Below are 13264 nucleotides of genomic sequence, written 5' to 3'. Positions count from 1 at the left end.
CCAAAGACTGTAAAAATGGGACCCAGTGCCTCCCTGCTTGACACTCAGCATCAAGGGTTGGATTGGGGGTAAGTCCCTGCGACATACTAGCGTCATGTCCAGGGGGTGTACTTGTACATCAAGCTGCCTCACGCTACAGAAACAGGAGATAGGCTCCTGCCCTATGGGCCCCATGGCTCGGCAAGGCTACTTATTGTCTTTCCACTCTTTGGAAATGAAACATTTTACTATTTTTCCTGCCTTGTAAAGGTTTCAGTTCAGACTTTGAGAGAGTGAGGAACTTGCCCCACCGTGAGACACAGACGTTCACAGTTAAGTTTGATCCCAGAGGAGCCAACTTGGAGATGGGTGGCATCAGTGTTATCATGCCCATACAGGTAAATGCACATATACACACATGCACTCCCACATAACAGTCACTCTCTACCTCATGAGAACTATTTTTATATGATGTATTGCCATGTTTTTGTTTTTGTTCTTGCTTAATGCAAGTCGCTCTGGATTAAGAGCGTTTGCTAAATGCCTAAATTGTACTAGCAAACATGGAGTAACATTTTTTTGTACATAGGGAAGTATCAAATGTAGTTGTACTTCTTTGAACAAAGATGGGTGATTTCTTCCAGATTGGCCTTTGATCTCCCTTAATGACCAGTATGAATTAATTCAAACTGATAACTGATATGATCAGATATGATATGATCAGTTATAATCAGTTATAATCGAAACTATAGTATTGCAGTCATTTAATGAACTCTGAATAATGTATTTATGTTTGATCAATAGGTGACAGGAGGCCCTACTGTGCAGGTGCGGCTGTGTGCAGTGGTAACCATGCCAGCCCTTACAGTTTCCACAGATCAACTGCTGTTTGACAGAGTGCAATGTGGAATGTGTCAGGTGAAACAATGCAATTCAGTTGAAAAACAAACAAACCAAGAAAACACACACACACACGCACACGCACACGCACATGCACGCACACACACACACACACACACACACACACACACACACAATACATAGCACACAGCACAACATGTTTGCTTCTTGTCAATAACTCTTATACCTTTGGAAAGCCTGTTTATTTCCCTTTTAAATGGTGCCCCATTTATAAGGAGGACCATGTATGCTTTTGTGGGTAATGTGACAAATCTTCTCTGCCAATGCCAAACATCTACTCTTGTAATGAGCTTCCTACCTCAGGTACCCATGGTACACCTGGGGGCAACAACGCCAACAACGGCTCCAGAACATTGTTTGGCCATTTAGAGGAGCAGGAGCTCCAATCCAATTCAATCCACTTTATTTATTTAAAACATTTTGACCTGAGATCAGATTCTAAAAATGTCTTCTACATCCTGACAGTTTTCTGAAAAAGCTATGTTTCTGTCAGTCGTTCTTCGATTTTTCAAAAATAGCAGACCTACAAGCTCGTAGCGCGCCACTCGGTGGCGCGCTATGAGCTTGTAGATCTGCTATTTTTCAATAGCTAAAGCATAACATAATGCTAACACCAAAAGGGGTTCCCGCCCAAAATGGGTTAACACGTTTCAAAACTCAGGGTTTACAAAGTGCTGTACAGGAGGAAATACAAATCAAATACACTATAGCTATACCACACAGAACAAACTACAGCAAGAATACAAAGTACAAACAGTGAAACAACTGAGACACATCACAGAAAGGTACAAGACGCAACAGCGTCAGACTGATAAATCTATAATTAAGATAAAACCCATTAGTTGCATATAAAATGCAGAAGGGACCTTAATGATTCACCAAGGATAGAAAAGGACTGTATTATACTGAATTACTGAGCCACACAGGGCTATAACTATAAGAATACTCTTAAGGAAGTACTCAAAAGTACTGAGAAATACTCAGCACCACAACTAGGCCGAGAGCCTATGACCAAGTTACCAATTAGTTTTAACAGGATTACTTTAAGCAGGAAATACTCTTTTAGAAAAATACCTTGTACCCAATTAAAAGATGAAACCACCAGGAAGAAGGATTGTCCAGTCCGAGCAGAATATGGTTAATGTCTATTCATTTTCAGATCAGAGAGACAGGACAGATCCACACACAGCCAAATTACTCTCCCCTGTACCACCAAAAGGGCACAGGGTAGTCTCTCTCTGCCGGACACAATCATGTGCCAGGCATTCATACTGTAGAATACAATTGTTGATACACATTTCATTGGCTGAACACACAGTTAATTTCCACTTTGCCACGCTGGCACTAGGTGTCCAGCGTTCATTGGACCAGCACATAGATGATGGGACTGATATTGGGACAACTTCCTTAGTTTCCGTCATGAAAGCCATAGACCGGGAAAGCGTGGACGCTGGCGTTGCCAGGCAACCTGTTGATAACATTCTTTCCCTGCCGTCTGTGAACTCTTCAACAGAGAAATGGCCTGCTATCTACTTTCTCACTAGGCATCAAGGTCAAATACATGTAGTGTTTATCCAAATAGACCTCTCAATATGCCAGCTAACTTTTGTGGCTACAGGCAGACAGTATGGAGCCTAATTAAGATATAAAATCTGAGCTTGGCGTCAGGCAATCCATAATATAATATGATATAATAATATAGGTCTGAGATGATTCGGCCTGTGGAGGGTGACATGACATAATAGGATAAGGAGAACACGGTCTGGGCCCAAAAGGGAACATATTGACACAAGTCCACAAAAACTACCAAAGTAGCAGATCTACCAGATCCATCAACTCCATCACGTTTTGTGGATGAAGTGTCAAATGTGATCAATAATCAATAATCAATCTTCAGGGAATTAAATTTAAAATAATATAAGGGTCAATTGGGAGATGAGAAATAAAATTCACTCTATACTAAGGCTCAGGAGGGGAATGGAACCAGAATGGAAACAGTGGAACCAGGAACAATGAAAAATAAAAAATAGTTTTGACTTAAGACTAGGCAAACAATCACTCCTTATTTAGATGGTACTGTGGGAGAGAGACAGAATGACTTTTCTCTCTCGATCTTCGGTCTTCGGGGTTCTCAAAGAACTCAGCAATGTTGCAGCGTTCCTACGCCGACGTTTAGTGTCAGAGTTTGACAATGTTCATTGTAGCTCATCAGAGCAGACACTGGATGGTCTTCTTTTGGCTCGTTGTCGGAGCCGAATCTTCGCCCTGTCCCCCCGGATGGGTGACATAACAGGTGACCCATAGGTGACAATCTCAGCCTATACTTTCTCATTGACAGATACTTGATCTCTGTGATTCAAACGGGAGAAAACGGCCGGAGATGCCCCTAACAGTTCTTATACCAAGCAGAGCTTGGAGAAGGGGGGACAGGGTAATTGATGATGTCTTGTCGCTTCCTGGCGAGTCCATTAGTACCATGAAGGCCAAATATAGAATCAAGTCTATTCAGGGGAGGATATATATGCCTAATCAAGTCAAACTCAAGGTGATGAAAACAAAATAATAAAATGAAATGGAAGGGAAAGATGTCCCTATTCTAAATATCTCAATGTAAGGTCAAGGGGTGGTTCGGGGATAATAAAGGTTAAATGTTTACAATGGAGGGATATTCCAAATTCAGAGGTAAAATATGAATCAAATTTAAAATAATAAAAATATAATGAGAGGGATAATGAATCATAATGGAATGGAATTTAGATTGTCCAAAGATGGGATAATTCAGTTTACATAATCTATATAATGAAGCAGATCTGGGATCTGGAAAATGAATAGTCAAAATACCATATTAATCAATTGAGGGGAGAAGGAATGATCAAATGAATCCTAATACTAGGTAGGGAGGGGTAACAGCGTTTTAGCAAAATACAGTGTCTTAGAAAAGAAAAACATAAAACAATTGTGCATGGTGAAACATGAGTGGAATACTAATTTGTTCCCGATGGGAAATCTATGGGCAGATGGCATAAGGCCTATACTGTTCTAGGGGGTCGGGCCTAATACTGTCCCTGAGTGGTTCGGGGTCTAGGGGCCAAACCCTAATAAACAAAGGGAAAGGAATCTCGAGGTCGACAACACCATTCCTTCACTCTATTCTCCATCACTTTTGTTGACCTATAGATTCCTCTATCCTGGGTTTGTTCCCACCCACGAAACCACCAGAAATCCGTATCTGTGAGATAAAAACAGAAAGAGAAAAACAAACTGGTGAATGAAATGAAACAACAATACTTATAAACAATTCATCAACAGGGTAAACATCCACAGGGTATAGTTTTAAAAAAATGAAAATGAAAATGACTGATCTACCAACCGCGCATGTTACACAGCCAATGGTGAAAGTAGGGCGTGTAGGTAGACAGGGAGAAAGAGAAAGATAGAGAACCAGCATTCTACGTATGTATGTGCACCTTTAAAGATAAAGGGCAGGGAGAATACAATAAAACGATATCTTGTTTTCTATAATAACGTTGCAGTGATAAATCCGTTAACACAGGAAACACAGCTTGATGATGACAGAATAAACGCACAAGTCTATTTTGCCCTGTATTTGCACTGGACTTTAAGACTATCATGCATAATATGGCATGGCATTGCAAACACGGACAGAAATAAACAAAATGTAGGTCATCACTCCTAAAAAAACACATGTATGCTAATGTACTTATCAAATACGCTATTAATGACGTAGCTAATGTCACGTATAAGACGCCAAAAAAGAAATTGTGAGATCACAAGTTCTACCTGTAGGAGCCTATAGTTACTCGTTCCAGGCAGAGAAGAATAGAGTAGAGTACAACTAAAAATAAAAATAATCGGGAAATAAAATGTCTTGGGAAAGAATGGTTGACACCACTCAAAATAAATAAATGAAATGAAATAATAACAAAATAATAAATGAATGAAATCAATAAGGGGATTGGTTGAAATCAATAATAAATTGTCATGATAATGGGCATTTAAATGTTGAAGGGGACCTATCTAAAATTGAAAAACCATGGCACAGCCACTAGGCAATTATAAAGTGTATGAAATGATGATAAATGGCGGGACACGGAGCCTGACAGATAAATAAATCAATAGTAAATAGTCGTCACGCATCCCTAATATTATCACTAATCATTAGAATGGAGGCTATACGCAAGTACCCGTACTGTCACACTCTTAAAAAAAAAAAAAAAAAACAATCAAATGGTGTTTCACCCACACACATATACACATGAACACGGACAAACACATATGCACGCACACACGCACCCTGTGCGTAATTGTCTCAGCTACTGACACACGCACGAACGCATGCACCCACATAGACAAGGGCAACATATCCGCCCACAGGACAAACGTACTCACTCAGTCACTCTAAATACAAATAAAATTATATACAATATACTAGGTGACATTGAACAAATGGCACGTTACACACACACCCACATCATTCAACTATTAGGCCTAAAAGAAGAATAACTGTTCTACGGGACAACATATACATCCATATAAACACAAGACAGTGATATACACACCTACGCACGAACACGCACGCAGACAGACAGAGAGGAGAGAAGGAGAGAGACAGCTAGATGGAGCCATGCGTTCTAACACGCACGCACACGCACGAAGGAGAGCCTGTTGCTCTCCTCCCTAAATTCCTTAGATAAGGAGCCTACACACTCTAAAATCATTAGTGTCATAAAAACCGAACACTACTATAAGGTACAATGTAAAAGGGGTGATAAAAAAATGTGTAATCATATGGTGAAAGGAATCACAGACCTTTTTTACGGTATAAAAAGAACCTACTCTACTCTCGCACCCCCGTCGAGGTTTGAGAGAAAGAAGACTATAAATTAAGTAACATCCATGGATTCCTACAGCGATATATCAACATAAAACAAGGGGGGATAAGACAAATGATAACCGCATGTAGGAAGGCAAACATATAATAAAAAGATAAGAAATCGAAGCCGATAGATAAAATAAAGGATTAGGACGTAGCGCCCGCGTAGCGCTGCCTCCTGAACATTTAAAGTGGAGAAAAGTAATGTGACTGAGACATGTTCAGGGATTAAGTCCCAGACATGAATGTACGGCAATAAATTATAATAACAGTATAATCTAAAAAAAATTACAGAAAGGTAATTACTTAACTTCAGAAAAGCAAGCAGCTGAGAATCAGGCAGGCAGGAGGTGGTCCCGGACAGGGTCCACCGAAGCGGAGAGGAACCGTCGTACGGACAGACGACAGGAGGGTAGGGGGGGAAATCTGTGCAGGACCGTTCAAGCTTCATGCTTCGTCCGTTCGTCCACAGATCCGCGGCTTGTATGTTCCCAAAAATGGGGAGGATCGATTCCAGAACTGAACATGCATCGACAAAACCACTGCTCCAAAAATATGACTATGGACTTTGTTCTTCCGGCAGAAAAAAATGAAAATGGGGATGGGGCTGGTTCCTTTTTGTCGGAGGTGCTAATTAAATAAATTAGACTTATACTCGGAAAAAAGACGGTTCGAAATGGACCAATTTGATGGATTTGTAATGAAGATAAAACCCATTAGTTGCATATAAAATGCAGAAGGGACCTTAATGATTCACCAAGGATAGAAAAGGACTGTATTATACTGAATTACTGAGCCACACAGGGCTATAACTATAAGAATACTCTTAAGGAAGTACTCAAAAGTACTGAGAAATACTCAGCACCACAACTAGGCCGAGAGCCTATGACCAAGTTACCAATTAGTTTTAACAGGATTACTTTAAGCAGGAAATACTCTTTTAGAAAAATACCTTGTACCCAATTAAAAGATGAAACCACCAGGAAGAAGGATTGTCCAGTCCGAGCAGAATATGGTTAATGTCTATTCATTTTCAGATCAGAGAGACAGGACAGATCCACACACAGCCAAATTACTCTCCCCTGTACCACCAAAAGGGCACAGGGTAGTCTCTCTCTGCCGGACACAATCATGTGCCAGGCATTCATACTGTAGAATACAATTGTTGATACACATTTCATTGGCTGAACACACAGTTAATTTCCACTTTGCCACGCTGGCACTAGGTGTCCAGCGTTCATTGGACCAGCACATAGATGATGGGACTGATATTGGGACAACTTCCTTAGTTTCCGTCATGAAAGCCATAGACCGGGAAAGCGTGGACGCTGGCGTTGCCAGGCAACCTGTTGATAACATTCTTTCCCTGCCGTCTGTGAACTCTTCAACAGAGAAATGGCCTGCTATCTACTTTCTCACTAGGCATCAAGGTCAAATACATGTAGTGTTTATCCAAATAGACCTCTCAATATGCCAGCTAACTTTTGTGGCTACAGGCAGACAGTATGGAGCCTAATTAAGATATAAAATCTGAGCTTGGCGTCAGGCAATCCATAATATAATATGATATAATAATATAGGTCTGAGATGATTCGGCCTGTGGAGGGTGACATGACATAATAGGATAAGGAGAACACGGTCTGGGCCCAAAAGGGAACATATTGACACAAGTCCACAAAAACTACCAAAGTAGCAGATCTACCAGATCCATCACAGACAGTGAAACAAAACATTTACATGGACCGAAGAAACTCAAGCGGGGTTAAAGGCCAAGGTATAAAGGTGGGTCTTACTCTTAAGGCGAGATTTAAAAGTCTCGATGGAAGGGGCCAATTTGACGTGGGAGGGGGAGCGTGTTCCATAATTTGGGGGCTACAACAGAGAAGGCTCGGTCGCCTCTGGACTAGACTTGAACCCATTCTGGACGGGAACCCCTTTTGGTGTTTTAAGTTACTAAGCATTATGTTATACTTTAGCTATTGAAAAATAGCAGATCTACAAGCTCATAGCGCGCCACCGAGTGGCTCGCTACGAGCTTGTAGGTCTGCTATTTTTGAAAAATCGTAAAAACGCGGCACAAATCTTTGAATATATATATTCTTTCAGAGCGAACGTTGTTTTTATTTCGACGTCAGGCCTAAATGGGTCTTCTTTGTGACCCTGATATTTAGCTGGCCCTCAGACCGCAGTGACCTTGAAGGAGTATAGACCTCCTCCAAGGAGGTTTATACTCCTTGGAGTATTCATTGTGGTAAAAACTAATTGTATGTACTCCGTGCCCTATTCACCACCAGGTGATAACAATGCAACTGTTCAACCATGAGGCTGTGCCCTGTCACTGGAGTATTGCTGAGGAGAAGAAACCTCGCAAGAAGGTACCTACCAATTAACCATGGGTCTCAAGTTCACGAGTTAGTAACAGTAACTGTGTGTGTGTGTGTGTGTGTGTGTGTGTGTGTGTGTGTGTGTGTGTGTGTGTGTGTGTGCGTGTGCGTGCGTGTATGTGTGCGTGTGCGCGTGTGCGATGCTGCTCAACAGTGCCACTTTAGGTCACCCAGCAGTATTGCAGCTCTTTCGTGCTCATACAGACATAGGGACATACACACAGACATACACACATCATCGACGACCTTACAGGCGCATGCAAAGGCTCAACTTACGTAACTTAGATAGCATTTTATGTAGACATAGCACTATATAGTATTTATATGATAAATAGGCCTACTATGACGTATGCCTGAATTGTAAATGGTGTGTGAGCTTCTGTGCCCTGCATCGTTTCATTCAGCCCGACAAGTTCCTGCCTCTCCACCTGCGTAAGAAAGCCTTGCTGGAGCAGTGTCCCGCCCCGGTGGTGTTCGAGACGACGCCCTCCTCCGGACTGCTCTACCCCGGAGACAGAGCCAACGTACAGGTCAAGTTCAGCCCTGCAGAGGGGGTAAGGATCAAGGACTATCTAAAGAGGACGAGAAGCGAAGACGTACGGTGGACGCCATGTTGCTCCCTGGAAGGAAAGAAACATGCGCAGTTGAAACCAGGAAGTTGTACATGCACAAATTTCGGCATGTACAACTTCCTGGTCTCAACTGCGCATGTTTCTTTCCTTCCATGGAGCAACATGGCGTCGCCCGTACGGTCTTCGCTTCTCGTCCTCTTTAGATAGTCCTTGGTAAGGATTAGGAAGAGCCAGTATGTTATTACAGCAATGGTTCTCAACCTTTTCAGGCCCCGTGACCCCCTCAAATAATCCAATTTGGACAAGCACTTGGAATTGTAATAAGGAGTTGAGGCATTAGATTTATTTTGACTTCGTTCCACAAATAAAAGTCAGTTAAATTGTCACTTCACTGTCCCGACCCACATGGTACAGCGTACAACAAATAAACTTTGTCGAGGTACCGTCGAGCTTAAATGAAAATGTACCCCCCTGTGTGTGTGTGTGTGTGCGTGCGTGCGTGCGTGCGTGCACAGCGTGCCTACAGCAAGCAGCTAGTGGTGTGTGTGTCTCAGAGCAGCCAGCGGGTGCTGCTCACGGCCCAGGGACAGGGCGAGGAGCCCCGGTTGGAGTGGGGTCCCACCGTGCTGGGACTCGGGCCTTGTCTGCCCCTCAGCGCCGGGGACAAGGTAGAGGTCACCGTCAGGAACCCCTGCGCCTTCCCCGTCGAGTTCTATTCTCTGGAGTTTGACACACAGTACCTGGACGAGGAAAAGGTAAATGACTCCCTTCTGGTTTTCTTACGCATAAAAGTCTGAAAACTTAAAGAATTATGTCGGATCTTGGGATCCACTTAGAAGCGTCGTGGCTCCGCTGTGGCTCTTGGACTTCACGCTCACAATTGTGAGCTCACAATTGTGAGCTTGTAGATCTGCTATTTTTAATACATGTTTTTTGTTGACATTTTATACATTTGAAAACTTGTGAAATGAGACCTTCTGCATAACGATACTTTCTACTCTTAAGGACATTTTGATGCCAATGCATTTTGTATTTTTACTCGAGCTAATTTTGAATTCTGTACTTTTACTAAACAGACTATTTCTACATTGCAGTATTGATACTTTTACTTACGTAAAGAGATGTGAGTACTCTTTCCACCACTGGGAAAACATCCCTGCATATAGAGGGTAGGCACATGCATACAGTTAGTGGCAAATTGAGTGGCAAAGTGAGTTTAATGTCGTTTAACGTCGTTTAATGCAATCAGATAGGACTTTTCTGTTTGGATGTACGGGCTGTCAACGCCAGAAAGTCGTTTTTTGCCACTCAGTAGGCGTTAACTCACACATAACGTATGATGTTGAAGTCACACACATATACAGTACCCTCTATTCAAGTCCAGGCGAATGGCGCCGGTCCATTTTACCCTCTGTGGCGTTTGTGTCCGTGCAGATCCTCCGCGTGACGAAGGGTTACGACGAGAGGAACCTGCTGCTGCTTCCTCCCAGGAGTCCTGGCGAAGGTCTGCCTCCAGAGCTGCTGGAGCACTACAGAGAGAAGCACTCACACCCAACACACCATGGTACACAGAGCAGCACTCACACCCAACACACCATGGTACACAGGGCAGCACTCACACCCAACACACCAGGGTACACAGAGCAGCACTCACACCCAACACACCATGGTACACAGAGCAGCACTCACACCCAACACACCATGGTACACAGAGCAGCACTCACACCCAACACACCATGGTACACAGAGCAGCACTCACACCCAACACACCATGGTACACAGAGCAGCACTCACACCCAACACACCATGGTACACAGAGCAGCACTCACACCCAACACACCATGGTACACAGAGCAGCACTCACACCCAACACACCATGGTACACAGAGAAGCACTCACACCCAACACACCATGGTACACAGAGCAGCACTCACACCCACACCATGGTACACAGAGCAGCACTCACACCCAACACACCATGGTACACAGAGCAGCACTCACACCCACACCATGGTACACAGAGCAGCACTCACACCCAACACACCATGGTACACAGAGCAGCACTCACACCCACACCATGGTACACAGAGCAGCACTCACACCCAACACACCATGGTACACAGAGCAGCACTCACACCCACACCATGGTACACAGAGCAGCACTCACACCCACACCATGGTACACAGAGCAGCACTCACACATGCCTGCATGGTAACCGTAAGGTTGCCAGTTCGAACCCGGGCTCCCCCAGAGTTAGTGTCGAAGTGTCCTTGAGCAAGACACTGAACCCCTAATTGCTCCCGATGTGCTAGTTGGAGCCTTGCATGGTTTCCGCTGCCATCGGTGTATGAATGTGTGTGTGAATGGGTGAATGTAATGCACAATCTCTGTAAAGCGCCTTGGATAAAGGCGCTATATAAATGCACCATTTACCATTTACACACCATGGTACACTGGCAAATCCTGAGTCTTCATTATGGGTTCATTTGGTTCCATTTGTGTGTGCGTGTGTGTATGCATGCACGCAGTGGCGTGCACAGACATTTAGAGGGGCAGGTGCTCAAGTGAAAAAAAGATTTTGGGGCCTAAATAATATATTAGAAGCTTTTTATCAAGAATTGATCAATGTCACCATGGTCCACATACTGTACAGTGTACACTGTACAAAAAATAAATACAACATTTATTTATTTTTCTCCAAAAGGGCACATTCCAGAGGGAAAACGGAAGGGGTGCTCTAGCACCCCCTAGTGTCTATCTGTGCACGCCACTGCATGCACGCACAATGTATGCACACAGAGTACAGGCACACATAAGATAGCGAGCACAACTTTCCTTGCAATAAAATGCAATAATGTAGGATATTGATTGCAATTGTTTCACAAGAAAAGGATGTAATCATAGATTGTGTGTGTTTCTGTACTGTAGAGCTTGCGACCTCTGACCCCTGTGACGAAGAGGTGTGTGACGACAAGAGGGAGGGGCCAGAACAGATCCCTGACCAATCACAGGGCAAGGAAAAGGTTTCCCTGGAGTCCAAGGAAGGAGCACCTTATGGTATGTATGTCTCGGTAATAATGAAAACTGAATGAAGTACATCAAAGCTCTTTGTGTGTTCTGTGTTGACGTGGGAAAGTGGCTTTGAGTTGTACTCTTAAAAGAGAATTCCATGCTAGAAGGCTTTCTTACCTTTATTTGTAGTTGTTACGTCCCCACCAAAGAGGTCCAGGTGTTATTTTGTGCAAAAGTGCATTATTGGCTATTTCCCCTTCCACAAGCCCTCAATGAATTGCATTGAATCCCATTGAATTGAATGGGGTGTTGTGCTAATTCGCTTATTTCCATCGCTTTCCATCGCGGCACAATTTACTACTTATTTTGATGGAAATAAGCGAATTAGCACAAAAACCCAACCCCCATTAATAATAATAATAATAATAATAGCTCAAATTTATATAGCGCTTTTCTAAATACCCAAAGCGCTTTACATAGGAACACTAGAAACAGACTTTAATAAGAAAAAAGACAAAACAAAGCAAAACATAACAGATACAACACCAGTACAGGGTTAAAAAGATAAAAGGATAAACGAGGGACATCCTATCCAGACCTCAGCTGGGGAAAGCTATCCTGAAGAGGAGGAGAGGAGAGGAGAGAGGGCTTATATTAGGGGAAATGGCCAATAATGCACTTTTGCACAAAATAACACCTGGACCTCTTTGTTGGGGACGTAACAACTACAAATAAAGGTAAGAAAGCCTTCTAGCATGGAATTCTCCTTTAACAGTATTATACTGTGGAATTTGACATACGCATATGCACGCATGCACACACACAAAATTGGCACTAAATTAATGAAATGTACTTGCGATAATTTACCTCTTGTACCCTCATTTTTGCATGCATCTGTCTCCAAACCATCCAGAGATGACGAGCGCGGAGAGTGGGCATGGTCTTCATGGACAGCTCGAGACAACTCCCGTCTCCAGAGCCATTGCGCGCCACATGGGCCTTGACATGTCGCCCGAGGGTCTGGCGGCACGCAACCGCAGAGGCGTGGCTCTCGTTGTGCACGGGGCACCTCTGACAGGTGGGATTAGGGGTCAGCGCACAGGGTCATGTGACACTACTGTAGGTCAGGCATAGCGGTCATCATTGCACGCAGGGGATGATTAGTAAGGAAATGGATGAATGTGTATATGTACCAAGAACCTAATCTGAATGGCTGGACATGTCAGTGGAAATGTCAGTGGTTCCCACCGGTGTGGACTATAGGGCATTCACTTCTAGTCATTTTTACTAGTTGACTAGTTGCCTAGTTTACTAGTTGAAAAACTAGTAAAATGTGTACATTGAAAAACTGTGTACATGGTAACTATAACTATAATCTACTTGATCTTGAGGCCTACAAAAAAAAAAAAAAAAAGAATCTTCTTATCAACTAGTTAACTAGTACCAACAAGGTCGACTAGTGGATTTACTAGTCGACTAATAAACTAGTCGACTAGTTGCT

At 43.1% G+C, this 13264-nt stretch overlaps 1 protein-coding gene across 1 annotated transcript in view; it reads left to right on the top strand.

Moving 5' to 3' along the window:
* Positions 1-13264, top strand: part of hydin (HYDIN axonemal central pair apparatus protein) — a 231991-nt gene that overhangs the window by 125587 nt on the left and 93140 nt on the right. The window contains exons 34-41 of the mRNA XM_079502371.1: positions 250-377; positions 784-897; positions 8089-8169; positions 8583-8732; positions 9266-9505; positions 10185-10929; positions 11680-11808; positions 12677-12841. Of these exons, the coding sequence (XP_079358497.1) occupies positions 250-377; positions 784-897; positions 8089-8169; positions 8583-8732; positions 9266-9505; positions 10185-10929; positions 11680-11808; positions 12677-12841 (1752 nt within the window). The remainder of the gene's footprint in view (positions 1-249; positions 378-783; positions 898-8088; positions 8170-8582; positions 8733-9265; positions 9506-10184; positions 10930-11679; positions 11809-12676; positions 12842-13264) is intronic.

Source organism: Electrona antarctica (genome assembly GCF_951216825.1).
Source record: "Electrona antarctica genome assembly, chromosome: 5".
NCBI lineage: Eukaryota > Metazoa > Chordata > Actinopteri > Myctophiformes > Myctophidae > Electrona > Electrona antarctica.
Note: the sequence above shows the minus strand (reverse complement) of the source record. Positions and strands in the feature narration are given on the sequence as shown.